This window comes from Podarcis liolepis (assembly GCF_965112155.1).
Source record: "Podarcis liolepis genome assembly, chromosome: 11".
Taxonomy (NCBI): Eukaryota; Metazoa; Chordata; class Lepidosauria; order Squamata; family Lacertidae; genus Podarcis; species Podarcis liolepis.
The window spans coordinates 44,959,029-44,985,175 of NC_139565.1; the positions used below are offsets into that span (position 1 = coordinate 44,959,029).

Sequence of the window (26,147 nt, forward strand, 5' to 3'; positions counted from 1 at the left end):
GGAAAGGGATCAATCTGAAAAATATTTAGCACAAAACATGGAACTGATAATAGAGGGCATTTAAGTGAGTCACACCATCCCATGTCACAAGAACCTGGTGCAAAGGGGATATATGAGCTGGCTCATTTATGGGCAATACAAACATGTCTCAGAGAGGGAGATACTAAGGTCATTCTTTGTATCACACTCTGGAACACAGTTTTATTGGCACTATATCCCACTTTATGGCCCCAAGAGGCTCTCAAAGTGGCTTAGATCTGGGAAATGCAATTATATTCAAATGCAGTATCAGGAACAGAAATACCAGGGTGTCCCTCTGGTGCCAGGATTGCTTAGGCAGTATTTTCTGTCCTCATCCCTGAATGGTAGCCCTTTGGGATTTCCCTTCAGACATCATGCAGAAAGATGCAATCCCCCCAAGGGCACTGAATACATTGCTGTGGGGCAGAACAGTTGGAACTCACCCAGGCATGTTGGAGTAAATCTCCTCTTGCTGTCAGTTCCCACTGAGGACATCTGAGGCAAGGGAGTGGGGCTGAGCAGCAGGAACTCACTCAGCCAATGATGGAAGCAGCATTGCTCAGTCACATCTTTTTCAACGTGTCTGCATCAAGTGCAGATACTACCTCCAGCTATTCCCAATTTTCTTCCTCCTAGGAACACAGCTCACTGATCCTGGGAGGATGGCTGCATTAGCTCTGGGGGGATTTTAGAGGGAGTCAATCACTTTAAACAACTGCAGCCTAAAAAGCCAAGGACAACGTTGGAAAAGAAGGCTTTGTTTTTTCCAGCTATAGCACAAGTTGGAGGGGATGGGGGGAAACTGCGCTACATATAAATTTGTTATACACTCCTGTAGAATAGGACAAAAAGCCTTTTGGTTCTCTCTATAATACAGTATATCAGCTCTCCTGACTAATGAGGCCCCTGAAAAGATTTGATTTACCATGGTAACCATGGCGCAGATGACAGGTTTCTCTGTTCCAGTGTACTTGATCTGCTGCATGTACGATCACATGGTAAATTCAATTAAGCTGTTGTAATGGATGGTCCTCAGAAATCCTGTCAGTATCCCATTAGAGGAGAGGAAATTAGCAAACGAGAATCCACTTATCCTTAGGTTGTTGGGAAGGGAGATCTTCTCCAACTATAAAACATGAACAGAACTACCGATGTCAAGGATCTGTCCAAGGTTCTGATATAGACTGAGTGTATACATAACATTGTCCAATCTCTTAACTATAGATGGAAGGCACACACAGCAGGGCTGGGAGAACCTGTGGTCATCCAGATATGGCTGGACTCCAGATCCCATCATCCCTGTGTATTGTCAATACTCACTGAGGCTGATGGGAGTTGCAGTACAACAGCATCTGGAAAGCCACAGGTTCCTCATCCCTGATCTAGACTGCCCCCACATTATCACAAACACCTAGCCTCTCACACCCATCTTCTGCCCTGCCTTCCATTTTCAGATCAAACTGTTTTTAGTGTTAACATCCACACCAACATTTCCATTATTCGGAGCAAGTGCCAAATTGCAGAGGGCAGCCACAGACAGACATAGGTTCACAAACTGGCTAGGCACTAAACATAGTACAGCAAAAGAGCCACAGCAAATGTAGTAAAAAGGCCCCATCGGCACTATTCATTTACCTCGGGTTAAGAACTTACCGTATTTTTCGCTCTGTAACACGCACCAGACCATAACACGCACGTAGTTTTTAGAGGAGGAAAATCCGTAGGCATGCCACCCGTAGGCATTCCCTCCATAACACGCACAGACATTTCCCCTTACTTTTTAGGAGGAAAAAAGTGAGTGTTATGGTGCAAAAAATACGGTAATTCATTCTGGAGGTCCGTTCTTAACCTCCTGCTGCCACTACGCCGCCGGAACACAATTTCTGTTCTCAACCTGAAGCGAAGTTCTTAACCCGAGGTACTATTTCTGGGTTAGTGGAGTCTGTAACCTGAAGCATCTGTAACCTGAAGCATCTGTAACCCGAGGTACCACTGTAAAGCTGTATCATACTACTTTAAGCCACCATGGCTTGCCTCAAAGAATCCTGGGAACTGTAGTTAGATGGGGGGGGGGTTAAAGAGTTGTTAGGATACCCCTATTCCCCTCCCAGAACTACAATTCCCAGAGTGATCTAACAATCAATCCCTCTTCCCAAGGAACTCTGGGAGGGGAATAAGTGTCTCCTAACTCTCAGCACCCTTCACATTCAACACCTCCCAGAACTCTCCCAGGACAGCCATGACTGTTATGATACCTATTTAAATGTATAATGCAGATTGGGCTACTGTCCCAAAATATTTTTTTGGCATCTCTCTGAGCCTCTCATTCTCACTTTTTAACTATTAATTATTATGTGTTAATTGTTGTTGGGGTGGGCTGCAGTTCTCAGGAGTTCCCTGGGAAGAAGGACTGGTTGTGAAACCAGTCTGTGAGGGAATAGAGGCCTTCTAAGAATGCTTAACAAACTACACTTCCTAGAATTCTTTGGGGGAAGCCATGACTGTTTAAAGTAGTATGATGATGCTTTAAATGTATAGTGCATTTAAAGGTGCCTAACCGTGGGTGGCTCCAAAATTTGAGAAGGGAGAGTGATTAGCCTTTTAGGGCTTCAGCATTCCAACATATTCTACAAATATTTTCAGTTGTGCTCTATATCCCAAAGCATGTCTTGCATTGTGTTTTTAATTTAAAAATTAATAAAAGCTTATCGTGATATATTTGCCTGCAGATTTATACTATTTGCCATCTCCTCAGGGCATGACACTTAAGCCAAAATGCTCCTCGCAGATGCAAGAACTGCTAAGCTCAATTCCATCCTGGCAGTCAGCTTTCCCTGCACGCCTGGAACTCCCATTGCTATTATCATTCCTCTCATGTAGAGAGAAGAGCACATCATGGTCAAAAGCTGCTGTGCAGAGCTAAGAGAGAATTTTGCTGACAAAAAAAATTAAGTCTAGGAGTTTAGGAGTCTGAAAAGTTCTGGCTCAAAGCCTGATTCTAGGAGCCACTGTGGCGAGACTGAGGTGCACAGCATAAAGCAAGCAGGTACCTTCCCTGTTGCTTGGACCATCCCATAACCAAGTCCATCTTTGGTGTTCATGTGCTAGCACTTCTGCCCTTTCCCCTTTGCATCCCAGGTGTGTTGCACAAAGGTCCGATCCTGGCAAGGCATGAGTAGGACTGGCAACAGCCCATTTGTCACTACTCAGTATAACCTAGTGCCACTTTCCTTCTAGATCAGGGGTCAGCAAACTTTTTCAGCAGGGGGCCAATCCACTGTCCCTCAGACCTTGTGGGGAGCTGGACTATATTGGGGGGGGAGGAATGAACAAATTCCTATGCCCCACAAATAACACAGAAATGCATTTTAAATAAAAGGACACATTCTACTCATGTAAAAACACGCTGATTCCTGGACTGTCTGTGGGCTGGATTTAGAAGGCGATTGGGCTGGATCCGGCCCCCGGGCCTTAGTTTGTCTACCCATGTACTAGATACCATCTGAGGGACAGCATAAGATGATTCTGCTCAATTTACCATATACAGAATTCCAGCTGGTTGGTTGGTTGGTTGGTTGGCATCTGTTTGTCTCGAGAGACAATGGAAGAGTATACCCTCAGGGGCTAAGTCAAACTGTTGGAGAGCCACAGCGCCTGCTATGGCTATAGAGACTAATACGGGAGAGACTTAATTTGCTGAAGATGGGGCAAATGAATGTATCCACTTGTGCTGATGCAAGTGTACCATAGCATTTCTTCCTTTCTGTGCTCCTCCCAGAAATCATTCCTCCTTTGGTCACTGCTGTGGATACACAAGCTCCAGGCACTGCAGTCGTCTGCAAGGGATTCCCACACAGTGAAGTTAATGTTGCCAACCTTCATGGAACATTTGCAGACATCTTCGTAATGCAGAATTGGTCTGCCACCAAGCCTAATGCCTGAAGCCAGCTCCCCATAGCTCCTTGGGGATCCTGCCATCTTCCATTCTGTGGACATGGCCATGGCAGTGTAATTGTCACTGAGACAGGAGTGTGAACATGCTGGGAATGCTTGGGAGAGCCCATCTTTGTGGAAGGTGTTGAGGCATTGCTCTTGGTAGGTGTAAGTTGCCCATGACTCACTACCATAAAGCAGGAGGCCCAACACACAAGCCTTGTAGGCCTTCAAATTCATATTGGTTGTTAGAATCTCATTCTCTCATACCCATTTGGAGAAGTGAGCCATTGCTGTAGCTGCCTTGCCAATATGCTTTCCCAAATCAGCATTGATGGAGAAGTTGGTGGTTATTGTAGAACCCAGGTAGACAAGATTGTTTGCTATCTCAAGTGTGCGGTCACCAATTCTGATGTTTGGAGTACTGGTGACGCCTGACCCAAGATGTTGGTCTTCATCAGGCTAAAACTATTAGTTGTATGACACACAAACTGAAATTACCAGCATCTCCCCTTTTTCCCTTTGTTATTTTTACCCGTGCAGTTATACAGACACAGATTTATTTATTTTTAACCAGTAGATATATCAAGGCGCCTGTACCATGAGCACTGTCCCTGTCTCTTATCTGCCTTCTATGTCAACCCACTGCAATTGACTGACCTTAGCTGTTTTTCAGTCTCTGTTATCTGTTTCTGAAGGATGGTTTTACTTTTCAGAAGGGTAACTGTAACAATAACATTAGTTTCCTAGCAGTAGTAACAGAGAACAAACAGCATCTGCTTATCTTTATTTAAGGGGGTGGGGAATAGTGGGCCTTTACCAATAACTAAGAAAAATATATTTTCCGGCAAAAGCCAGTTCCTTGACAATGTAAATGAGCCTAGCTGTGTTAAGCAGCTAGCTACACGTTAGATGCTAATGCATGTAACAGAACCCTGACACCATTTTCTTTTAAGGGAAAGAAGTAGGCCTTGCAAACACACCACCACCTAAACCAGAAGGTGGATCATGGGGCCCATCATCTCTATTAGCCATGCTGGCTGGTGCTGATGGCAGCAGAAGTCTCAAATCCTCTGGCAGGCCACAGGTTCTAATCCAGAGGTTGGCAACCCTTGAGCCAGAAGCAGCCCATGAGGGTTGCTTAACCGGCCCATGAGCTGCCCCCAAACCGAGCCGCCCACTCAGCAAGTCCCCGTGCACTGTGCTAAACTGGTGCAGCACGGCACAGGGACTCTCTTCCGCGGCTCCGGAAATTGCTTCTGCACATGCCCAGACACCGGAAATCGCGTCTGCGCATGTCCATGGCACCGAAAATCTTCCAACCTAAACCTTGGAGTGGAAACATCCATGCTTAACCACATTAATCTTGCCATTTTTACTGACTGGGTGGAAGAGAATTGTGAACGATAGTCCAGGAACATTCAAGAAACATAAAACTGGGGGTAGAAGAATAAGATGGAATTTCATGGTCTCTGCCACCTTATAAGCTTTCTGCCTCACATTTTGGCTGGGTACAGAACTGGTATTTACACAAAGCAATAAGAGTAGCTTTCTTCTAGTGCAACAGTAGCCCAGCAAAAAATAATATATGCAAAGAACAACGTTTGAGAGATGAAGTCTCCTAGCAGGAGGAAATGGTAGTGATCTCCATCATCCTAATTCTTTTAGGACCATCACTTCTCTTGGCTCTATGCAGGTAAATGGAATAGTGAAATTGACTAGACCAGCAACTTCCAGTTCAAACAAGTTTGCTGTTCTGGGGAACTTCACACTTGAATGCCTCTTTCTTTAGAAGGCTGTGTGTGTGTGTGTGTGTGTGTGTGGGTGTGGGTGTGGGTGTGGGTGTATGTATGAGATATGCTTTTTAGTATATAGATATAAAAGCCAGGATTTTTTTAATGAGTTAAGGAGAAAGGTGTTATCTGCCTCATTTGGACATGCATGATATGGACATGTAAGCAAGTGCACAAGGAATACAGGAAGATAAGAACTTAGGGAAGTTGTATTGTACTGAGTCAGACCACTGGTCCATCTAGTCCAGTAGTGTAATGCTCTCTGGGATTTTAGGCTGGATTTTTTTCCAAACCCTTCAAGGAGATGCCAGAAACTAAGCTGGGACCTCCTGCATACAAACAAATGCTCTACTAGTAAGTTACAGCCTTCCCATCTTAATAACAGCTGGTTACTAAGTAGGACTGCCTAAGGGAAACACATTGCACCACTCCTGAAATTCGTGGTCCATTTCTAAGAAACTACAGTGGTACCTCTGGTTATTAACTTAATTTGTTCCAAAGGTCCGTTCGTAACCTGAAACTGTTCCTAACCTGAGGTACCACTTTAGCTAATGGGGCCTCCTGCTGCTGCCATGTCATCATAGCTGTCAACGTTTCCCTTTTCTTGCGAGGAATCCTATTCAGAATAAGGGAATTTCCTTTAAAAAAGGGAAACGTTGACAGTTATGCATGTCGCCGGTGCGCAATTTCTATTCTCATCCTGAGGTAAAGTTTTTAACCCAAGGTACTACTTCCGGGTTAGCGGAGTCTGTAACCCGCAGTGTTTGTAACCAGAAGTGTTTGTAAACTGAGGTACCACTGTACTTATTTTACCTTTAAAGCAGCCTTCATCAACCTGGTGCCCTCCAGATGGGGCAGACCACAGCTCCCACCAGCCCCTGCTTTCACAGCTGAGGAAGGGTGTGGGGAGTCTGCGGCCAAGCCTTGCCCTTGGCACATCAGTGTTATTCCATGCAGAGCCCTACATCAGGTTTAAGGGTGAAGGGAGTCATGTGACGTCTCCCCACGTGATTTAGAAACCCTGATCATGCAGGAATCAGCTCCAGAGAGGCCATTAGAAATCAATTTGTTAACAGGAAAGCCCTGTTTAAAGCAGACAGAGAGAGGGAGAGAGAGAAAGAAAGAAAGAAAGAAAGAAAGAAAGAAAGAAAGAAAGAAAGAAAGAAAGAAAGAAAGAAGTACTAAGCCTTCATTTTACGTAAACTGAGTTACAAATATCTGCAGACTCCAGGGCACAATATGCCATCCTTTGCAAAGGTGCCAGATCAGCACTCCTTAAAGTCCGCTGGATTCTGGAACGGCCAGCATCCCACAAAAAGCAGGGCAACAGAAAGTAGAACAACAGAAATACGCGTTGCAATTCTAAATGTCATTTTTTTCGTTCCTGTGGAAATAAATAAATAAATAAATAGCCAAGCTGCCGCTGTTTAAATGGAAAGTAAATCTTGCCCTGTCACGGCACCTGACTGAGCATCATGCAATATGGGGTGAGGGGGTGGGGGGAGAGATCTCTCAACTTGTCTGAGAGCTTTCCAAAAATGGCAGTTTAAAAATTATCAAAATTGCTATATAGTCCTGTTCCATATTTAGTGCCCAGATTATCCCACAAAGATGTTCTCGACTAATAAATTCCTAATTACAGTCTTCCTAAACCAGCAAACACTTCAGGCCTGTCAAACAGCTCCAATAATTCAGAAATGTGAACACAGATCGTTTTTCGAAAAATGAAGCAGTGCCTGGCCAGTCAGACAGCCAAAAAATGATTACTCAAGCCTCACAGGGAAAGGATTATTTATGATAATCCATGCAATTCACAGACTTGAGCTCCACAGGAGATTTTCTTTTTTCTTCCTTTAACTTTATTTGAAGTGGGAGCTGGGGGGGATGACAAACTCCTTCAAATGCCAGCCCTGCTTTGCCCATATTTATGTCCAGTCTAAATCTGATTGTCACGTAATTTCCACAATATTGCAGCTCAATACCGTTTATGAGTAAAGATGTTCTTATTGATCCAACCACCAAAATCGCATGCTGGGCTCTATGGGAAGCCAGAACTGAAATGACAGCAAAACTACAGTCTTAGATCCTGTGCAGAAACTAGGGTGAATAAAGCCTTTTCCTTACCTGCCCGAATAATTTCATTGCATTGCTATTTTTGAGATCAGGCCCTGAGCAATTAATTGCTAGGGAATCCATGACTCTGCATGGCCACAGTGATTATGCCAAAGGGAATGGATGTGGTTCAATGGTTATAGCACCAAATTAAGATGGATGAGACCTTCTAATACCCATTCAGCTATTACGTTCACCAGGTGACCCTGTGCCAAACATGGGGGAAGGACTATAACTTGGTGATAAGAGCATGTAGTTTTCATGCACAAGGTTCCAGGTTTGATCCCCAGCATCTTCAGGTAGCACCAGGAGAGAAGACCCCATCTGAATCTTGAAGAACCACTGCCAGACAGTGTAGACCAGACAGAGTCAATGTGGTGCTGCTGAACTCCAGCTCCCATTTACACCAGCCAGCATGGCCAATGGCAAGAGATAACAAGAGTCTTACTCCAACACCATCTGGAGGAAACCACTTTGGCTGCCCCTTGTGTAGACAATACTGACCATGGGTCTGCCTCCAATATAAGGGCAACTTCCTACATTCCATTTCCTGTTTTCCTAGGTCTTTCATCCTACCAGCATATAGCGAACCTAACTTCCAGGAACCTGCCCTTTGGCACCAACTGAACAACATCAGTTAGCCACTCCCTACTGAGAGGCAATGTGCCAGCAAGCATTAGTTTCTAGGATGGATTTGGGAGAAATTTAACTCAGTTCACATTTAAAGGCGAACTTACTTAATTCACACTTTTGGAAACAATACGAGAACCAAAACACAGCCATCTTTGGAAATTTGCACTTCTCCAAATTCCGCAGTGCAGTTCTCCAGCCAAGTAATGTGCGCAAAAAAATGCATCTATTAGAAAGGTGCGCACATACATGCACATAAATAACTTACATAAACGCATTATATTTGAAAAAAGTGTGTATTAGAGGAAAACGCATACAAAAATGTGAGCATTAGGAGAAATTTGCACTAAAATGCAAAAGAATTTTAATGAGGACATTTAAAAAAAATGCAAACCAATTTGAAAATTTAGAGAACTGAACTTAAGATTGGAAAAATGAGAAATGGGGAGAAACCAAACTTGACAGATTTGCCCATTTCTAGTTACCAGGGAACTGTTCTCCCTTTCATGTCCTGCTTATGAGATTCCCTAGGCATCTGGCTGGTCAATGTTGGAAACAACAGGCTTTACAATGGTACCTCGGGTTAAGAATTTAATTCGTTCTGGAGGTCTGTTCTTAACCTGAAACTGTTCTTAACCTGAAGCACCACTTTAGCTAACTGCATGCCACTGCATGATTTCTGTTCTCATCCTGAAGCAAAGTTCTTAACCCGAGGTACTATTTCTGGGTTAGCGGAGTCTGTAACCTGAAGTGTCTGTAACCTGAAGCATCTGTAACATGAGGTACCACTGTATTGGATAAGCTTGAAGGTCTAATACAGCAAAGCCATTCTCCAAATGTGCAGGGAGGCTTCCTGTGGGGAATGGAAAACTTTCATAGACTCCAGAGAAGCTGCCTTATAGCCGGTGAGGTTGATTTGTACATCTATGCCAGTACTGTCTATTTTGTTTTTTTTTGTTTTTTAAATAATTTTTATTCATTTTCCAAACAATTTTATACAGTCAGCAGATAATTTAACACTCATTCTTCAATTTTTGACTTCCCTCAGTTTCTCTGTCAATCTTATCCAAATTTTTCTTTTTTAAATGTTGTTCAATTTTATTTCGTTTTTTTTATCGTTAATCCCATTGATGTTCCAAGTCCATAAATTCAGCTCCATTTTAGCCATTTTGAATTCTTTGTTATAAATTTTATAATCCTTCTTCTTCTTCTTCTTCTTCTTCTTCTTCTTCTTCTTCTTCTTCTTTCCTTTTTTCTTTTTCTATCTCCTCCGGATCCACTCCTCCTGCAGCCTCCATTCCTGGTTCCGCTCCTCTTGCTTCTTCGTCCTCACTTCGTAGCTCTTTATATTTTCTCAAAAATTTCCCTAATTCTTCCATGCTCGTGAGTCTATGTCTTTTACTTTTGTAGACAAAGGAGATCCCTTCCGGGTATTCCCATCTGAATTCTATGTTATTCTTTTTTAGGATCTGTACTGTTGGTTTATATGGGTCTCTCCGTTTGAGAAGCCTGATTGGCATGTCTTTAAAAATAATTATATAATTTCCTTCAATATTCAGTCTCTTCTCTCTATTCTTTTGGAGAATCTGGTTTCTCATCTCCCTATCCTTAAAGGTAATCAGGCAGTCTCCTGGAAACTTTCTTGCCTTAGCTGATCTTGTCTTCAATCGAAATGCACTTTGCACAGATTTTGTCACCTCTTCTATATCCATCTCCATCCATTGTGCAATTTCTTTTATTAATTTCTCTTTAATATTTTCTCCTTGCAGCTCTGGGACAAGTCTCAATCTTAAATTCACTTCTCTCTGCCTGAGTTCATTCATAGAAATCGTGTCCCAGACCTCCTCTTGAGTTTTATTAATTTCTGACATTCCCGCCCATATTCTCTCTTCTTCCTTCTTCATCTCCCTCATTTCCACTTTTGTCTTTTTCATTCCTTCTTCCAAGTTCTGTGTCCTCTTGCTCACGTCCTTCAGTTGCCCTTTCAGCTCATTAACTGTAGCGTCAATTTTTTTGTCCATTTGACCCATTCTCTTATCCATTTGTTCCAATTTCGCTTCTATATTCTTTTCGCTCTGCTTGATGTTGGAGTTAACCTCTGCAAACATTTTCATAATCTCCCCTTTGAGATCCAATTCTTGTTTTGAACCTCTCCTCTCTGCCGGTGTTCCCCCATCACCCCCTTTCTTTTGTGTATGAGACATTATAATCAAAATCCAAGCGCCTAATATGCAGTCAATAATAATAAAATGTTCAATCCAAATATGCAATCATTAAAACATTTTTCCACAAATGATATAAATGATAGAGAAAGACATAAAAAATATCCCCCTCCTGAATTCTCATACACTTAATTTTTTATGTCAATTAACTTATATAAACAATTCTTTTCTAAATAATTTTTTTCCGATATAATTTCTACTTGTATGGCGGAACACCTATTAACCTATAAATTTCAACTTTGAAGAGGCCAATCCCACACCAAAGCTTTTCTTCCTTTCTTCCTTCTTCTTGCCACTACTTAGGCTAAATCCATGTCGGTTTATTATGAACAAATAAATCTCCCAATTATAGTGTTGCCCAAATTATTGTAATCCAATATCTGTATATTAGTTGTATCCAATAAAGTCCAATAGTTGTATATTGTAATCCAATAAAAATAATCCAATTAAATGCCCAAAATTACTGAAGGTATTGATAAGGGGATCCAAAAGTACCCAATATATCCAAAGAGAGGAAATAAGAGGAGATGTCCAGAAGAATCTATTAAAAAATAAATCCAAAAGATACCAAGGGCTCCATATTTAAAAATATCAAATTTAAGTTCAGCTGTACAAAACAAATAGAGGGGAGAAGAGAGCAAAATGATTTTTAATAGTCCAGACTGTTCCCCTATCAAATTAAAAATAAAAATGACGAGTAAAAATAACAGGGAGTAGTTTAAATACACACTGTGTATCTGAAGAAGTGTGCATGCACACGAAAGCTCATACCAAGAACTAACTTAGTTGGTCTTTAAGGTGCTACTGGAAGGAATTTTTTTATTTTGACTATGGCAGACCAACACGGCTACCTATCTGTAACAGGGAGTAGTTTGTTAGTTCAAATCCTGGTTCACTTAACTCCAAATAAAAATAGTGTCCTTCATACAGCCTGTTAGGCAGCTCTTTCTCATTTCATTCCACAGATACACATAAAAAGGAACCAATTACGAAGGTAAAGCCTTCATTCAAACACAGTCCTTTCCCGTTGTGTTTAAACAGTTAAATTTGTTTGAAAGCAGGGGTAAAAAATAGTGAGACAGTAATTTATGCTGCCTAGTTTTAACTTTCCGGAATTTCCTTATAGCTGGGTAACTCTATCTTTCTGTTAAAATGGAGGCACAAAAGTTCTACTTTGTTGCGCAGTTTTTTTGAAAGTGAAAGTACCGAGAAGTATCCTTTCTTTTTACTTCCTTCAGACCCTTCGTTATATCGAGAGCCTTTTAAAGTCATAAAATAGTTACCCTCTGCTCCCTCCTTTAGTTATTCCCTTCTTGTGCAACTCTTTGTTACTTTTTGCAACAGTTTATATCACTTTTAGCAAGTTTTTTAAGAGGGAGAAGTTCTAGCCGCTTGCTACGTTACCAACCTCCTCTCCGCGCTCCACTCGTAGTCTTGCGTCGTTCTCCGATTTCAGATAAGAACTGGCCTCTTTTTCCACCTTCTTTTCCCAAAGCCTTCCTTTTGTATGCTCCAATTATATTCCAAAATCCAAATTTGGCTTAGATTCTTTGTTTTTGAGAATCGATCACTCGCCCTGCAAGTCTGGGGCTGCGTTCTTGAGGGTGAGACAATGGCTTCCCCGGTGCCTGCTTTCTCCACCCGCCGTTCTCTTCGCTCCTGTTACGGAGTTACCTGACGGCCGGGCGATCAGCAGATGGCTCCGCTGGGCTCCTGACCCTCTGGTTTCCCTCCAGAGAGGTTTTGGGGGGCTACCGTGCCCTGTAGCACCCCCGTTTACCCTCGAGAACCCAGACTTTCTCTCTCCTGAGAAAGTCCCGCTTGCGTCGGGTCCGTGACTCAACCGGAAGATCCAGTATTGTCTATTTTAACTGGCAGTGGCTCTCCAGGGTCTCAGGCAAAGGATCTTTCCTGTGATCTCTTCCCTGATCCACACATTGAACCTGAGACCTTCAGTATTCAGAACATGCACACCTACCACCGATGTGCAGGCTGGAATGCGATCGTAGTCATGAGGCTGCAATTTTAAGCACAGAATCTGACACGCATCGTTAATATTGGGCAAAGCAACATTAACAGCAAGGAATGAAACAGAAAGATAAAATGGGCAATTCTTTCCATAAAAATAAGGGAAGGGGAACCCCAACAAACCAGGACTATGAAAATATGCAGACTGGTTCTCACTTTTGTGGAAAAGGCAAATTCTCCACTTATTGCAGCCTGTTTGAATTTAACATCCCTGAAAATGCAAAGTCAACCTGTGCCCATCAGCCTTGGCCAATTTTACCTTTTGGTCGTACAGTTTCAGCTGTGAATCTCCCTTCTGGGCACAGTAGAGTAAACGAGAAAATATTTTTTCCCCTATCATGAAGGAAGCCAGTCTGAGAATCCCATCCTGCATGCACTTGAGTGAAGCCAGTTGAGACGGAAGTGCTCTTCATTCCCTTCACAGGCAGAAACATGCCACACAGTCACGGAAGAAATGCTAACCTCTCTTTGCCTCGGCCACAAGGGATGCAGGTCTTTACAGAGTCAACATTATCCATCCTAATAAAAATGTCATAAGTCAGCCGGTTTGAATTCCCCTCTCTTCAGCATCAGGCATCAAGAATTATAATCGACTTTCAAATGCTTAACTCAGGCAGGTGAAAGGAAAACTTAAGAATGTGAACTCCTGGCAGTTTAGCATTTGAGGGCCTTCAATCGCATCTAAACTTAGCAGTGAAAAGACCTTCACACAAAAGAGTCTTGTTCTCTCTGTCACTCCACAGGGCAGAACTAAGCCAACGGGTGGAAATTGCAGGGAGGCAGGTTGGGATAAACTTTTTTTTAGGGGAAGATCTGTTTGACAGTGGAACATACTGCCTGTGGAGACGCAGGCTGCCCCTTTGCTGGAGGTCTCTAAGCAACGGCTGCACAACCATCTGTCAGAAGTGCTTAGTTGCACCCTTCATTGTCGATCCTGCACTGACCACCAACATCCCTTCCGACTCTAAAAGGGTGCTTCCACAAAGCACATTGAAAGCACATTACTTTCCCCAAAGTATCCTGGGAACTCTAGTTTATGCCTTGCAGAGCTACAATTTCCAGCACTCTTTTAATCAAGATTTACCAGACAGAGGGACACATATGAAGGCATCAGGCAAGTATCTTTTGGATTCTGGTAGGGTGCAGTTAATCACTAAAACCATATATATTTTTACACTGACTGACAAAACAGAATTGCTAAATTCTGACAGCAAAATGTTTCAGCTTCGGCCTTTGCAAGTTGCTCTGATAAAATATACCGGTAACGCTGTTTCCAAGGTGGCCATTACTGAATTCTGAGCTAACACTGGATTTTCCTGGGAAACACCAGATCCAGTTTAAATGCAAAACTAATATGGGGCATTGTGTGGACACTGTGAGAAGCCTGCATGCACAATTAGTTCCAACTCCACAATAAACTGTCTTGCAGAAGCCCACAAATTCTACGATCCTATGGAAAGAAAAAAAAAAAAAAAAGTTGGATGAACTCTTTCTTACAAGTAGATGCAGGAACAAAGTCATTTCAGTGTTCTGAACACACAAACCCTTCCTCTCCAATCCCCTCACCTGCTCACCTGGTTTCCTACCCACCTGGCATGCTGTTGGCAGTGGTAATAGCACCATAAATCCTAGGGCAGCTGCACAGAGTGGGACACAAGAAGCCCCATTACCTCCACCAATCCCATGCCTCTGCTGCTGGAAGACCTGCTGAATGCATATTATAGGCGGACACTTCTTTTCAAGAGCTTTAAAAGTGAGCAGATTTCTGGAGGCTTCAAATTTTTTATCCTTAAATTACACTCCAATTTACAAATGGATGCAGCTGTTTGCTCGCCCCAACTTACGGCAGAGTGACTCCTCCCCACTAGTCCCACGTGTCATAAGAATCATGGAATCAAGGGACCACAAGGGTCATCTAATCCAACCCCCCTGCAATTCAGAATTTTTTTGGTTCAGCATGGGGCTCGAACCCACAAGCCTGATATTAAGAGTCTCATGCCATACTGACTGAGCTATCCTGAGCTATAGACAAGACAGATGCAAAGACCAGTGCAGAAGGATTCAATTTTTAACACAGGAGTCAGGGGATAAGTAGCTGCTGCTTCTTGATCCATACCCTGCCATGCCCCTGAAATGAGCTATACTCTTAGTGGGACATCTAGATTTCTGCAGATTTATTTGGGGTTGCTGGGAGCCTAGCTACAGTGGATAGAACATTCAATGAAACAGCAGTTCCACCCCATCCTAACCCTCCTCAGGTGGACTTCTGCAGGGGTCAGGATTGCTTTGCCCATTTATCTCACCAACTAGTAAAGCTTTTGCTATTAGACTGATAATGCAAGCCCTGTCCATCTCCTGGGTTGGATCTCAACACATCAAAGAAGCATTTCAGTTAAAGGCATTGTAAACTTTTTATGAGAAATTGGGTTGGCAAAAACAGAACTCTACAGCACCTTCTGGTGTCACAGTGTTATAATGCATATACAATGTCTATAAAGCGCTTTCTCTTTGCCAATGTAGCTGAGTCCCTGGAGATCATATGCCATTGGCAGCAGAAGCAAAGCTATACAATCATCTCTTGGTACAGCAAAACTGGCTCAAACTGGCTGCAGTCTTTATTTTAATCTCTGTTGCCTATTCTTTCATTTCCCTTTTCTCTCTGCCCACTAAAAGGAGGTGTTGCCATTTAAAGGTAATCCCTTCCCTGGCCTCTGTGAAATGAGGATTTGTCCTGGTGCAGAGAGGGTTAGAAAAAGCCAGAAGTGTGAAGAGGAAGGGTGTTAATGTGTCTCCAAATTTGTTAACTGACCTCAGATTTCTCTCTCTCTCTCTCTCTCTCTCTCTCTCACACACACACACACACACACACACCTTTTCTCTTTTCATCCAAACAGTCCTGATCTGCAGAGGCAGTCAACAGCATGGCTGTGATTCTAATGACACCACATCCAGCTGCTACAATCATGGAAATTGCTCCTAGCATTTAACTGCTGTAGCCCAGTTCACACATTATGATCTCCCACGCTTGAGGACTGCCCATGCAGAAAAACAATAATAATTCTGGGAAGCTGGTATAGTATGGTGGCGAAGAACGTAAGTGAGAAAACTCCCTGTTCAACTCTCAACTCAGTCAAGAATTCATTACGTGGTGTTACACAAGCCAGTCATTCCCAGACTCGGAATCCGATCACAAATAATTGGGAAAACAATTTCCTGGTTCAGGAGTTTGGTATCATGGGCGTTCAGTACCCATTTCCTAGAATGTGTCTATCCAGTCCCACAATGATGTCCAAGTATGTGCAGAACATGCAGTGATGCAAGACAGGTCTATGAATGCCAATACATGGATGGCATGCATAGCAGCTAACCCACATGAGAATGAGGGTCCCAGGACAGCTGAAACTGACCTATCTCACAACAGTGCTGTAAAGATAACAAAGATAATAATGTGAAGTTATTTGAACAGTCAATAGAGTGTTTAGCAATATCATCATTCCACTGTGATTTGATGCACAAGGCTCATTACCCATTGCAGGTTCAAGGAATGAGATTTTGGCTTATGAGGACAATCATTAGGAGCCAATTTCATGTATCTAAGAATAATAATAATCAGCAAACCAAATCACCAGCACCCATCTGAGTACTAAAAATGTTGCAAGAGTTTTCACGATAAATCACACAGCACCGAAAAGGTCATTGAGTCCAAGCCTTGAGCTATTGATCATCCGTACATAGCATCTCTAAAATTGCTGATGAGAAAGCAAATGCATTAACTTCCTTGGTTATGAAATTTAATTGTACTTGTAAATGCTGTTTGGATTTGTTTCTTGCTTGAAGCTAAAGGACCTAAAGCTGTGAGGTTAAACACCCTAATGTGAATTCCAGTATCTTGTGAAATCTGAAAACACTCTCAAGTCTAGTGCTTTTCCCACTAGATAGACATTTTAAACTTTATTGTAGATACACACGCACCCATCAGTACACAGTCCAAGACAAACACCTTAAGTTCAGGGATTTCAACAGATGTGTGAATCGATCCTTTGCACTCAAAAGTAAGTCCCGTTGATTACATAGGGGTTTACAATACTTCCAAATAAGTTTCCAGCCTAAAGCTGCAATCCTAACACGCCAGCGGGTGTGTCATATTGGACACAGTTGGCCTTACTTTTGAGTAAACATGCTTAAAAAAAAAGATTTCACTCTTACACGCACTTCAGTCTGAAATCATATGCACGTTTGCATGGAAGGAAGGCCTACTACTGAGTAAATATGTTTAGGATTACACTGTAACTCTGTTTTGAATTGTAGCCTAAGACAACAGTTTGCATTTCATAGGACAGCGGTTGCCAAACTCCCCACCAACCATGGACCCCTTGAAAATCGCTGGTGGACCATAATAATTTTTCTAGCTTTGGTAGCAACTGTAATGCACTGTGCTAGATGCTGTATGATTTTAAATTGTACTTTTATTGCTTCCTTTACTCCAGACAGACTGCATTTTATTGTACTACATTTTCAATTCCATAGGATTTGAATGGTAATACAATAAAATGTAATAGAAGAAACGAAGAAGCGCAAAAAAGGAACCCAATTAAAAATCAATAGCAACATTTAATGTGATGGATCTGCCGCCTCTTGTCTTCAACTGCAAATTCACTGACACGCCACAGACCACCTAAATGTAGCTCCCGTAGACCACCATGTAGCTCCACAGACCACAATTTCTGAACCCCTCTCATAGCAGACTTCACCCATTCAAAAACCTCACCTGTGACTGAAATCACATCTATTTGTCCTGCGCTGGAAATATAAAACCGTGTTTGTCACAAACATATAGCAAAAGTAACTGGCATTTAAACTTATTCCCATAGCTAAATTGGGGTAATAGAAAGTTATTCTCATTAATGTACTCATAGCATCTTCAACATATTACTCCCGATACTGAACGTATTTACTAGGAAGGAAAGTACAGTGGTACCTCAGGTTAAGAACTTAATTCATTCCAAAGGTCCATTCTTAACCTGAAACTGTTCTTAACCTGAAGCACCCCTTTAGCTAATGGGGCCTCCCACTGCCGCCACACTGCTGCTGCGTGATTTCTGTTCTCATCCTGAAGCAAAGTTCTTAACCTGAGGTACTATTTCTGGGTTAGCGGAGCCTGTAAACTGAAGCGTCTGTAACCTGAAGCATCTGTAACCCGAGGTACCACTGTATTGCTATTGGAATTTATGGGGCTATTTCCAAATAAATGCCCTACTCCTATAAAGAAAATCTATTGCATTCTGGGGCATTTAGTTGTGAAAGAGCACTATGAGTGAACATCACAGAGTATTATAAAATTATGTGTCTAAAAAGTGGGAAAGGTTTTTCTCACTCTGATAGCTTATTTAACCTATGCCCTTTTTTTAAAAAAAAAAGTATTAAAAATTGTGTGTGAACGCGTTTTCTCACAAAACATGTACTTCTGAACGCACATTCTGAGTTTGCTTTTCTGAACATATCTTATCTCAAAAGTAACATATTATATGCATTTTGGCATCACACAAAAAATGGAGAATTGCAAATGTCACCGGAAAAGTGCATTCTGATCGGCACATTCACCCTGGAATTGTAGATCAGGTCAACTGATACTGGAATTCACAAAGAAGGAATTCCTCAAGCATCCCTGTTCACAGTGCTAAAATCCAGGGGCATCCAATGAAGTTGCACAATGGGAAATTTGGGACAAACAATAGGAAATATTCACACACTACATAACTCACCACCCAAAGACATGGTGATTGCTGTTGGCTTAGGCAGCTTTGAAAGGAATCTGACACACTGATGGAAGGCAAGCCTAGCAATGGCTATTAGCCACTAGAAGAGGGATCACAGCTCAGGGATACAGCACACATTTTGCAATCAGAAAACCTCCAGTTCAAGTCTTGGCATTTCTTGTTAAAACAATTTGGAGCCTCACAGGTGTAGTCCAACAACAGCTCCCATTATCCCTCCCATTGAGCTCCCATTGAGAACTAGAGTCCCAGAACTTCAGGAAAGCACCATCAAAAAGGCAACACACACCATACATCCATCACGTTGGCCAGCCCTGGGTTAAAAGAATCAGGTAGCAGGTGATCAGGAAGACCTTGGACCGAGACCCTGGAGAGCCCACTGCCAGTCAAAGCAGAAAGCGCAGAACCAGAGTTTGAAAAAGAAGTCAACACGTCCCCTTGTCCAGTGCTGGAAGATGATCGCAGATGCTGCTTTCTTACCGGGGCAACAGCAAGCCTTAGTTAGATGAGGCAGTCTTTGCATTGCATAGAAACAATTCAGAAAGGTTTTGTTTTTGACCTCTGATGTGTCATCCTTGGACCTGTGAACTGGACCACCAGCTCCTCTCGCTAGCACATATGTGCACCAATGATGTTGAGGAAACAAACATATTGGAACAATCCAACTCTGACCAGCTTGTGTCACACAAGGTGCCACACAATAGCTGTCACAACACAAGTTGGGCTGTTGCTGCAACACCTACAAGAATGGCTACATAGACTGATTACAGTGCTCATGTACTTAGGATCAAGCTGCCAATCATTTTAAATCTGAAACAATTCCACCGAACCACTATTTAAGCACATCTAGGCTGCAGATTCAGAAGGGAAGGTGCCCTTAGCATTTAACAACAAGCTAAACTCTTGCCCCACAAGGCAGACAGAAATGACCAAGGTGCAACCCTAAAGAGTAGCTCATAGGAACCTTGTGCCGGAAGTTCTCACCAGCAGCCTCATCTTATGAACAGTTGGGTCCATCAGCCTAGGACCACTTATCTAGGTGTGCCTAGCTCTGCATATGATAGGGCTATGGATTGGACTGGAGTGATATAGCGATGGGCAAATACAGTTTAATCTGAAGAATGCAGGCCAGAGTGCTGAAGTAGATAAGATGCTGGGAAATATGGATTCAACATTTTGATTAAAAAACTGAAATCAAACCTGGCAGGGACTTTAAATATGATGTGTGTGAGCGCGTGTTGGAGGTGTTGCTTTGAATCATAAAATCATAGAATTGAAGAGTTGGAAAGGATCCTAAGGGTCATCTAGTCCAACCTCATGCAATGTGGGAATTTCAGCTAAAGCATCCATAATTGATGGCCATCCAACCTCTGCTTAAAAACCTCCAAGGAAGGAGAGACCAGCTTTTACCATTATACAGTTCTTCCTGATGTTTAGTCTGGATCTCCTTTCTTGACACTTGAAGCCACTGAGTCCTACCTTCCGGAGCAGGAGAAAACATGCTTGCTCCATCTTGCATGTGACAGCCCTTTAGACAGTTGAAGATGGCTATCCTATCTCCTCTTAGTCTCCTCTTATCTAGACTAAACATACCCAACTCCCACAACTGTTCCTCATAAGGCTTGGTGTCCAGACCCTTGGTCGCCCTTAACCTTTTCCCCCCCTTGGGCCACTTTTTCCAGTCAAAATTGACCCAACTGTTTTTCCACCTGCAGACAGAAAGATATACTGCCCAAATTAGCCCCATGGATAGAAAAGCAGGTGTATGGGAGACAATTCTAATTGGAAAAAAAGTCTTTTGGCATCTTGTTCTCATAAAAATTCAATGCATTCTCCTTCTACAGAGATCACATTAAAATATTTTACAAACACAAACACACAAACCAGGTAGGAACTGCTGGAACTATCACCAAGATTGGCTTCCATTTCAAAACCGACCACTCGCTCCTGACATTTGAGGGATAATGTTAACCTAGTCAGTCTCTCAACATAACACCACAAAAAGCAACTTAATCTAGACAATGGGCAACAGCTTTTCCTTTGAAAGTCCTTCTGCCTTGCAGCCAAGCCTCTTTGCCCATTAATACAGCACATTATGCAATAAAAAAATTACATGGCTGTTGCAGGGGTTTTTTATATTAAAAAAAAATGAAACACAGGGTGAGATTTATTCAATGAAGTGAAGATTACTGTAACCAAAACAATGTCCACCAACAGTGAATAACTTCAAAGTGTGTCACAGTTAATTGGTTCATTGCTCAGCTGTTAAAGAAGTGATGGTTATATGCACCATAAACTTTATTGAATATTTCCCCCCCTTATTTCAATTATCTGCAGCATTAACACAGAAAATTGCAAACAGTGTTAACATATTGCAGCCTTGCCTTCGCTGCTGTCATTACTTCCTTTTACTTTTGCTGATGGTTTTGACATGGGATCTGAATTTCCATGGGCATTGTGCTACAAACATTACTCATTCCTGACTGTGCTCTCTTCTACACCCACGCCTCTCAAAACACTTACTTTCTGTTCTGGTGAGCCACCTCCCTCTACACCTGTCGAAAATAACCCTGCATATATTCAGAGCAAGAGCAAGGAAAGGCAAAACAAGGAAGAGTAGAGCCCTTGATCAATGAGCCTCTGATGACGAATCATCGCCCCACAGAACACCTGTTTCCAGACCAATATTTCTTCCAAAGGAAGCCTCAAGGCATCAACACTATCTTCAAAGGGGAAAAAAGGAGGGGGAGAATTCTTAACTTACTGAATACAAGCTGGCTTGGAATCAATAGAGAGTCAAAGGAAATTAAGTGGCTTCAACTTACTCATACCTTTTGGATCCTCCGACGTAGGTGAAGGTAAAAGTGGAATCTGCGTATCTGAAATCTGAAACACAAAAGAGCTGTGTTGTCGCTGGACGCTTATTGTTCGTTTTGTGCATGACGCCTGGTATGTGAACTTGCCTCTCTTGTTCAGCCCACCCCCAGCCGTCCACCAATATGGGCACAGGGATTAAGTCTGAAGTGGGGGGGGGTGTGGAGAGAGAAATAATGTTACAGCAGGAACCCCCCTCCCCTCCCTGCAACAAGTGCTGCCTCGGTACTATGGCAACGGAAAGAATTTCCATTGTCAGTAAAGGCAACAGGCAGCAACAAGCCAGACTGCTAAACGCATATTAAACATTGCAAGTAATGATCATAGAGGAAAGCAACAAGCCAAATATTGAGGAGGGAGAGATGGGGTGGAGAGGGAAAGATCACAAAAAGGAAGACAGCCCAGCTCTGGACATCTGTAGATAATAATCTCTCAAGTTCCACCCTGGAAGAAGCCTTCTTCTATGCCACCATCAGCCTGCTCCCCATGCACACAAAATATGGGCACAATTTTCAGTTGGTTTATATATTTGTTTTTGTTTAGCTCCGCTGATCACGCACACCAAAAAACAAAACAGGGGGAGACTCTTGAGAAATCAACCAGATGGCAGATCTGACCAAATAGATCAAAAGGCATCCTAACTGAGGAAAGCATCCAGCGCTTGAGGTTCAACTCCCACATCACTTAGGTGCCCCACAGAGCGTTAGTGTTGTGTGTGCGTGTCTGTATGTACCGGGGTGGGGGGAAGGAGGGAAAGATCCTTGCAAGCTTTCAGGGGGGAAAATATCAGCGTTGTTCTCACAGAGAACTGTCAACAGAGAATCGTGATGCCATTTGGAGGGGGAGGCGACACCAAAAGAACCCCCCCCCCCAAAAAAAACCCCCCCACACGCCCGAAAGCATTTCATGGGCGCGGGAGTGGGGGGCATCGAGGAAGAACCAAAAGCAGCGTCTGGCAAACTCACCTGCAAACAGGCAGTCCTTTTCCGCCTTGCACTTTTGGATCACAATGTCAATATCCTTCTGAATCCTCTCTTGCCTTGAACACATCCCCATGAACTAAATCCCTGGGGGAGGAAAAAAATTAAAAAAGAAAAAAAAAGAGCAGCCTTCGGATTTCCAACCCCGCCGCCGCCACCTCCTCCACCACCACCGCCACCACCTCCCTCGCTCGCTCGTTGGCTTCCTTCCTTCCTTCTCTGCCAGTGTTAAGAGGCAGTTAAAAGATGGAAACCTCCGAGGAAGGATGGGGGGTTAGCGGGGAAAGAAAAATAGCCAGAAGGCGAGGGGGGAAAGGTCTTCCTCCTCCTTGTTTGCTCCCCACCCCGGAGGAAAGGTCGATGTTGCATGCCCAGATGCGCTCGCCCAGATGTGCAGAGCGATGTCCTCCTCCTCCTCCTCCTCCTCTTCCTTCTCCTCCTCCCGGCTTCGACAATAGATCCGAGAGTCAGGGGGTCGAGAGGGATCCTGGCGCTCGGGCAGCCACGGGGGGAAGGCAGACAGGCGGCAGCAGCAGCAGCACCCGGGTGATCGAGGCAGAGCCCACCGAATCGGAACCGGAGGCTTCACATCCCGGCTCCCCTCCGCCACCGCGGGGCGGGAGAGATGTTGACAAGGAGGAGAGGAGGAGGAGGAGGAGGAGAAGGAGGAGGCGAAAGGAGAGCAGCCCCCAAGAAGCCTCGGCGGCGACGGCGGCAGCTGGAAGCGGCAGGCGGGCGAGCGAGGCTCTTCCCCCGTCGGCATCCACCCGCGCGCGCACAGTGGCGGCTCCCCGAGAGGCCGACACTTCTGCAGCGACGCCAAGCCGCAAACCCCTCCCCTCGCCGCCGCCGCCGCCGCCGCCGCTCCCAGCCCAGACACTCCGCCCGCCACACGTACTGTTGCTCGCCGACGCCGGAGTCGGTGGAGGCGGAGGAGCAGCAGGAGGAGGAGGCGGAGAGGTCTCCAGGCAAGCGGCCGCCGCGCTCTCCTGCCAGGCGGCTCTTCCCGGGAGAGGTGGCTCCCTCGGGGAGCGGCCAGAGGAAGAGGAGGAGGCGGCGGCTCGTGCTGGGCACGGGGCAAAAAAGGCTCCTTTGCGCGCGAGTCCCACCAGCTCCTGCGCTGCTCTTTTAGGATACTGGGTTAGGTTAGGCCTCGGCTCGGCCAAGCCTAGGGCGGAAGGGGACGGACCTGTGGCCCTTCAGGGGCTGCTGGCCTGCAACGCACGTCGTCCCTGACCATTGGGCGTGTTGGCCGGGGCTCTTGGGGGTTGGAGTGTGGCATCGTCTGGAAGCCCAACTCCCAGGGGCTGAGGTCCTCCAATAAAAGATTTGAGGGGCCTGCCTCCCCCAGTTGATGGACATTGTGCACGTGCTGCATCATGTAATCGGGGCGGGGCTTACCTGAGCCCCCCAATATTTTTTTCTAGTTGGCATCCCTACATATGCCCGTGTAAGGTATCCTTGTGCTGGCTTGATGCCTGACCTGAGAGATCAGAGTTTAAATCCCCACTCAGCTATGAAGCTTCCTGGGTGGTCTCATTGTTCAGCTTTACCTACCTCACAGGGTTGTTGTGAGGACAGCTCAGTTCGTAAAGCATGAGGCTCTTAATCTCCAGGCCCACCTTGAGCAAAAGTTACCTGCATTTCAAGGGTTTGGACTAGACGACCCCCAAGGTCTCTTAGGACTCTACAATTCTAAAGGTGATGCACCACTGTGATAAATAAATTCTCACTTGGCCCTGAAGCTCCCTGGGTAGCCACGGGTTAAGCACCCCTTCTCATCCCAGACTACCTCACAGAGTTGTTGTGAGGAGAAAAAGTCAGAGGGAGAGAAAAGCAGTGAAAAGGTGAGATATAACACAGACAGACATGTTAATGGTCACACTTTGGAAGTTTAAGCAAGGGCTTTTATGCCTGCCCTGAATCCTATATGAAGTGGACCTTGAAATCACTTCTCCTGGCTTTTCGTGCTCATAACTTAAGCACAGCCTTGGGGCCAAGCCAGATGCGACTGCCATGATGGGGCTCCGCCTAACTCCTTGGTGTGCGCTCCATCAAGTTCAGGCGTATGAATGGGTCACCCCACATAGCGAATGCATTTATACATAGCAGAGTCCATGTGGTAGGCCTTTTACCAGCAGTGGAAGTCACATGCATTCCAATGTGGATGGCTTTAAAGGACACGACCCATTCATGGAGAATAAGGCTGCCCATGACTTCTATGATCTACCTCCACAGTCTTCTGAATATTAGATGCTGGAAATCCCAGGAGAAGAGAGTTTCCCACAGGCACCTGGTTGGCCACTCTGAGAACAGGATGCTGAACTAGATGGGCAATTTACCCAATCCAGCATGACTTTCTTTATGTCAGCCTTGCAAAATCCATAGACCCAGGAACCCCGCAACATCCAGGGCCTTGCAAGAATTTTGCATATGACACTAAAGAGACCTTTATAGCTCACCAGGATTTGGTTCACACCTGTGTTAAAACCAGGAATGGGGGGGGCAGTTAAACAACTCCCCCAAAAATCCCAAGTCCCCATCACAGCCTCTAACTAAGGCCAGGACAATGACCGTTGACACAAGCACCATACATACCCAACAGCAAAGAGGCTCAGAAAAGTAGTCTATAAAATGGTAGCAATAAGCAGATACCATGTATCATACTGTTTCCTCTGACTATCCAATACAGTCATACCCAGGGGCGCGGCCTTATAAAAAATATTGGGGGGGCCCGGGAAAGCTCATGAATAATAAATAAGCTCATGAATATGCAGATAAAGTGGCGCCGCCGCCTCGTGAGCGAATAGGGGAGAGCGTGCTGCGCCTATTAATCAGCTCCAAAGGAAATTGGGTGGAGCTTTTGCTCGGGAGGGAGGGCAGGAGGCATGCAGCCCGACCCTGTGCATTTTGGGCTGGGGGAGGGGCGGCGGTGGCGCTCTGCTGGAGGGGCGCCCGAGATTATTGGGGGGGGCAGAGCCCCCCCAAACGAATTTTTGAGGGGGCTCGGGCCCCCTCAGGCCCCATGGAGTCGGCGCCTATGGTCATACCTCATGTTACATTTGCTTCATGTTATGTTCTTTCAGGTTATGTCCCACGGCAACTCAGAAGTACCAGAAAGGGTTACTTCTGGGTTTTGCTGCTCGCGCATGCGCAGAAGCTCAAAATGACGTCACCGCATGCGCAGAAGCGGCGAATCGCAACCTGCACGTGCGCAGATGCATCGCTGCGGGTTGCACTCTTTTCATGTAGCAAAAGAGCCTCCGGAACGGATCCCGTTCGCAACCAGACGTACCACTGTATAGAATCTAATAATTGCCAAAATTCAACAGTTTGACTGATTTCCTTGGTTCCAATGCCTAATGACTCCTCTGGAAGAGGGGAATCCAGGGCTCCCCCATCCCCACCTCCCTAATCCCTTAAGTGTAAGGTTATATACTCCTTGCCCCTTTACAAGGTGTGAACTTAACCACGCAATAGGAGGCAGGAGGCAATCAAGGGCCTCACGTATCCCAGACAGAAATCCATCAGATGGTGGATTGAATCCTGATACTTTCAAAGGAGAAGCACACGAAAGCCTTGCAGCTAGGTGGATGTATAAATAGTTTTATTGTTCTTAGGGGAAGAGGGTAGTTAAAAGGTGTTGGGAACTGGGGTTATTGACAGGTGGGTGAGGGGCTCATGTTTCTACATGCCAAACATTCTTATTTGGTGACATATTTGTAATGTATTGATGATGCTGTTGAAAAATGTATTATGGGAAATGGGGAGAGGTCTTAA

General features: G+C 44.4%; 1 protein-coding gene across 7 annotated transcripts in view; it reads right to left on the reverse strand.

Moving 5' to 3' along the window:
- PARP8 (poly(ADP-ribose) polymerase family member 8) overlaps positions 1 to 23,362 on the reverse strand; it is a 160,873-nt gene extending 137,511 nt beyond the window's left edge. Inside the window, exons 1-3 of one of the 7 annotated variants that reach the window (XM_083465825.1) lie at positions 23,266 to 23,362; positions 22,353 to 22,454; positions 21,339 to 21,399 (exon numbers count right to left, since the gene is read on the reverse strand). In XM_083465825.1, coding sequence (XP_083321951.1) covers positions 21,339 to 21,399; positions 22,353 to 22,443 — 152 coding nt within the window. In that variant the 5' untranslated portion in view covers positions 22,444 to 22,454; positions 23,266 to 23,362. Of the gene's footprint in view, positions 1 to 21,338; positions 21,400 to 22,352; positions 23,208 to 23,265 lie in introns of those variants that run through there. The other 6 variants (XM_083465830.1, XM_083465831.1, XM_083465827.1 and 3 more) reach the window with 6 other exon arrangements.
- Between the last annotated feature and the right edge of the window lie 2,785 nt (positions 23,363 to 26,147).